Genomic DNA, 4043 nt, shown 5'->3' on the forward strand with positions numbered 1-4043 from the left:
TTCCATTTCCCTCTTTCACCTCATCTGCACTTGTCAGACTTCATCCAAGGGACGGTCATAAATACAACACGTACAACATAGTCAAGTCAAACAGAGATGAAAGAAGCAACGCGGTGACCACCGAGATTAGTAGTTTAGTTATTTATAGCCAAACCCAGAATGAAAAGTTAACAGTAGGAGCACAATGTTTCCACTTTCGTTTAAGATATCTGTTGGCTATGGTTTTTTGTTGTTATGGATAATAATGCTGCAAGTTCATTTCCAATTTTCAAAAGCATGTTTACAAGATGAGAGAAGTTCTCTATTAGATTTCAAGGCTGGTCTGAATCTTTCCTCAAGCCTCTTATCCTCTTGGCGGGAGTTCAATTGTTGCCAGTGGGAGGGGGTTGTCTGTGATTATCATACATCCCATGTCATTCACCTTGATCTAAGTAATCGTCCTTACGTACAGAAGCAGGAGTTGACTGGGGAGGTTCGTCCATCATTGTTTAATCTGCAGCATCTAGAGCACTTGGATCTGAGCGGGAATGACTTTAAAGGTATTTCTATTCCTCCCCAGTTGTCAAAACTGCAGAGACTTGCATTTCTTAGCTTGTCAAATGCTGGGTTTGGCGGAGAAGTCCCTCTGGAGTTGGGAAATATTTCAAGCCTGCGCCATTTGGATATTTCTCGCAATTATAACATGACCAGTAATAAGTTTGATGTATGGGTCAGAAATCTAAGAAGCTTGGTATTCTTAGGAATGGATGAAGTGGAGCTGACAATAGCGTCTGAGCAGTGGGGTGAGGCCCTTAGCAATCTTGCCAATCTTACCCAGATTAACCTGTCTGGTTGTGGGCTCTCAGGTAAGATTCCAGATCTCTTAAACCTCACCCAATTATCAATTCTGCGTATAGGTGACAATTCATTCCCTTTTGAACTACCCTCTTGGTTTGGGAAAGTGTCCTCATTGGTTTCACTTGATATTAGTAACTGCGGTCTAAAGGGTTCCATTCCTTCCAATTTCATGGTCCATTCAAGAATGAGCAATCTTATACTTGCAGAAAATCCTGATTTGGAAGGACATCTTTCCTTCATTCTGAGCCATTCCTCCTCCCTTGTTGAGCTATCTCTCGGTAATTGCAGTTTAGGTGGAATGATTCCCCCCTCCATTGGAAAGTTTTCAAAACTCGGGTTCTTGGACCTTAGTAACAACCAGCTAACTGGTCAGATTCTTCCGTCTTTGTGTCAGCTCCCGTCATTAGTTGAACTAAAGCTAGATTATAACCAGCTTTCAGGAGCAATTCCCCATTCCATTTCAAAGCTGGCCACTTTAAAACGATTGTCACTGTCTTCCAACAGATTAACAGGCAACTTTTCACTGCAGCTACTCGACAATCTATCTCGCCTTCAAGTACTAGACCTTTCTGAAAATCAGTTTCTTGTGAACGTCTCTACAAGTTGGGTTCCTCAGTTTGCCCAATTGGAGTTCCTTGGATTGGGGTCTTGCAGTATAGAAGGCGACTTTCCTCCATTTTTGTCGCAGCAATTTCTACTGAAAGAGCTAGATCTTTCAGATAACAAAATTCTGGGAAATCTTCCTTCGTGGCTGTGGGAGCTTCCTTATCTTTATGTGCTCAATGTTTCAAACAATCAACTGGAAGGTTCTCTACCCCGCCAGATATCCCATAAATTTGAAATTGTGGATTTACATGGGAATAAATTATATGGTTCTCTTCCAGCTCTTGATTTTGTTTCAATGATGTTAGATCTGTCAGACAATGAGTTTAATGGCTCTATTCCTGCAACAATTGGCACATTATCTATTCTATCATTGTCAGGGAATAATCTTACTGGAGAAATTCCAACTTCTGCATGTACCAATTCAAATGAATTGCAGCTTTTGGACTTGTCAAAGAACAAGTTGACAGGTATGATTCCTCGGAACATTGGGGACTGTTCTCATTTATCAGTTTTAAATTTGGCTCGAAATATTTTGCAAGGGGAGATTCCAGAGGAGTTGGGAAATCTGCAGAGTCTTCGTACCCTGAGTTTGAATGGCAATAGGTTGCAAGGTATTATTCCATTATCTATTGGAAATTGCACGTCTCTCCAAGTATTTGATTTGGGAAATAACAAGTTTGAAGACAGAATTCCTGTCTGGATTGAAAAACTAGCGGACTTAAGAATTCTCGTCTTAGCTTCTAATAAGTTTAATGATATAATTCCGTCCCAACTGTTCAAACTGCAGAATCTTCAAATCCTAGACTTATCAGATAATCAATTATCAGGAAGTATTCCTTCGAATGTGGACAAGTTAAATGCTATGGTCAATAATTCACAAAGTTTTGACGTACAGCAAACTCAATTTGTTTTTTCTGATGTTCTCCATAGATTCTTCTTTTTTGATCAAATAACGATTTGGATAAAAGGAAGGACTGTACTATTCTCAAAGATAATTGTTGCAGACAAGTTCATGGATCTATCACGTAATAACCTGTCAGGTAATATTCCTCTTGAACTGGGATTCCTCAAAGGTTTAATTTCTCTAAACATGTCAAAAAATAATCTCATAGACTCAATTCCAGACTCATTGGGGGCCATAAGTTATCTGGAGTCTTTGGATCTTTCACAAAACTATCTAGTGGGAAAGATTCCATTTGAACTCTCAAATCTCTTATTTCTTGCTGCGTTGAATCTCTCTAACAACATGCTGTCGGGGTTGATACCGCAAGAGAGGCAGTTTAAAACATTTGAGGCTTCTTCTTTTATAGGAAATCCCCATCTTCATGGACCCCCCCTTGAAAATAAGAGACATAGACATAATCACAAAGAATTGAATAATGCATCTACTAAAGATGGAGATGTAAATGAAGATGTAATGGATCGATGGTGGGCAGTGGCAGTAGGATTAAGTTATGGAATGGGATTTGGCATTGTGATTGCAATATTATGCTTTCACATAAAATGGAGATGCAAATACTTTGTTTTGATAGATTATTTAATCTGTCCTTGAAGATTCACGGAAGATGTTCACAGTCATTCCTTCTGAAATCTTCATGTCATAGATATGTACTTGAAATCTAGCATTTATGTAGATTTATTTTGCAATGTTGTAATATGTGCTTGCAAAATAATTTGTTCTTAATTTACTTTTGAATATTAAGTTGTTCAGATTGTAATTATCACTGAATAATGATTTATATGATTGTATTGTATATGGGTTCGAATATTTAGCCAATAGGCTATCCCATGTGGGGGCACCCCATCGGAATTGTCTCACGCCGTTAAACTATGGTTGTTTTCCGGTTGTGGGGAAATTTCATCCGAGCAGGTTTCATTTTTAGTTTGGTGCTTCCCAAAAAGGTGTATAAAATATAACATATTACTTTGGGGCTTTCCAAAAAAGCCCACGGTGAGTGGTTGGCAAAGGCACTGGTGCTGCAGATCGATATTGCTACTCCTTCCCACGTGCTTGCTGCGTTCCACTCGTTTATATCCTGTAGTCCAACGACTCTACCAGCTAACAATTGTCGTGCATATGGTTCAGCATCGCCAGAAATCAGCGTTAATATTATTGTCAAAAGTGAAGAAATTAAGATAGGAGAAAAACAAAAAACTGTAGAATTTTGAACCTGACTTATCCTCTCTGAACCAACTGATTAGCAAACAATAACAACAAAAAGAAGAAAACACCAATATCTTTATTGAAGCTTAATTAAAAAATTACATAGAGGCTATATATATAAAGAATTTGCAGTCTAGAAGAATAAATAATAACTGCAATTCTAAATATATTCCTAGCTTTGCATGGAAAGCTACTAAGGCTCTCAAACTAAAAAAAACAAACTACTCCCTAAATTAAGAATACAATAAGTGCATGCACAACATGCTTTATTTACTAAAAACAAACTCATGCAAAAAGAAAAACTAAAAATAGTCCTAAGGATTCATGCATGCTGGAGTACATGTTTTATTTGCATGAATAAACAAAAAAAACTATTAACTAAAAATAGCTTATGCATGGTGATGAATGGATAGCTTCATGTCCAAATTGGAGTTTT

The 4043-nt window shown here is 37.8% G+C and overlaps 1 protein-coding gene across 1 annotated transcript; it reads left to right on the forward strand.

Moving 5' to 3' along the window:
• Positions 1–244: 244 nt before the first annotated feature.
• On the forward strand, positions 245–2995 carry LOC131037921 (receptor-like protein EIX2). The gene has a single exon (XM_057970165.2). It carries the CDS (start codon positions 245–247, stop codon positions 2993–2995), a length of 2751 nt encoding a protein of 916 aa, XP_057826148.2.
• The last annotated feature ends 1048 nt before the right edge of the window (positions 2996–4043 follow it).

Source organism: Cryptomeria japonica, chromosome 8, assembly GCF_030272615.1.
Source record: "Cryptomeria japonica chromosome 8, Sugi_1.0, whole genome shotgun sequence".
Classification (NCBI taxonomy): domain Eukaryota; kingdom Viridiplantae; phylum Streptophyta; class Pinopsida; order Cupressales; family Cupressaceae; genus Cryptomeria; species Cryptomeria japonica.

Excerpts from the sequence above, each read along its gene's own strand:
- LOC131037921 (XM_057970165.2), top strand. The coding sequence starts at position 245 with ATGCTGCAAGTTCATTTCCAATTTTCAAAAGCATGTTTACAAGATGAG.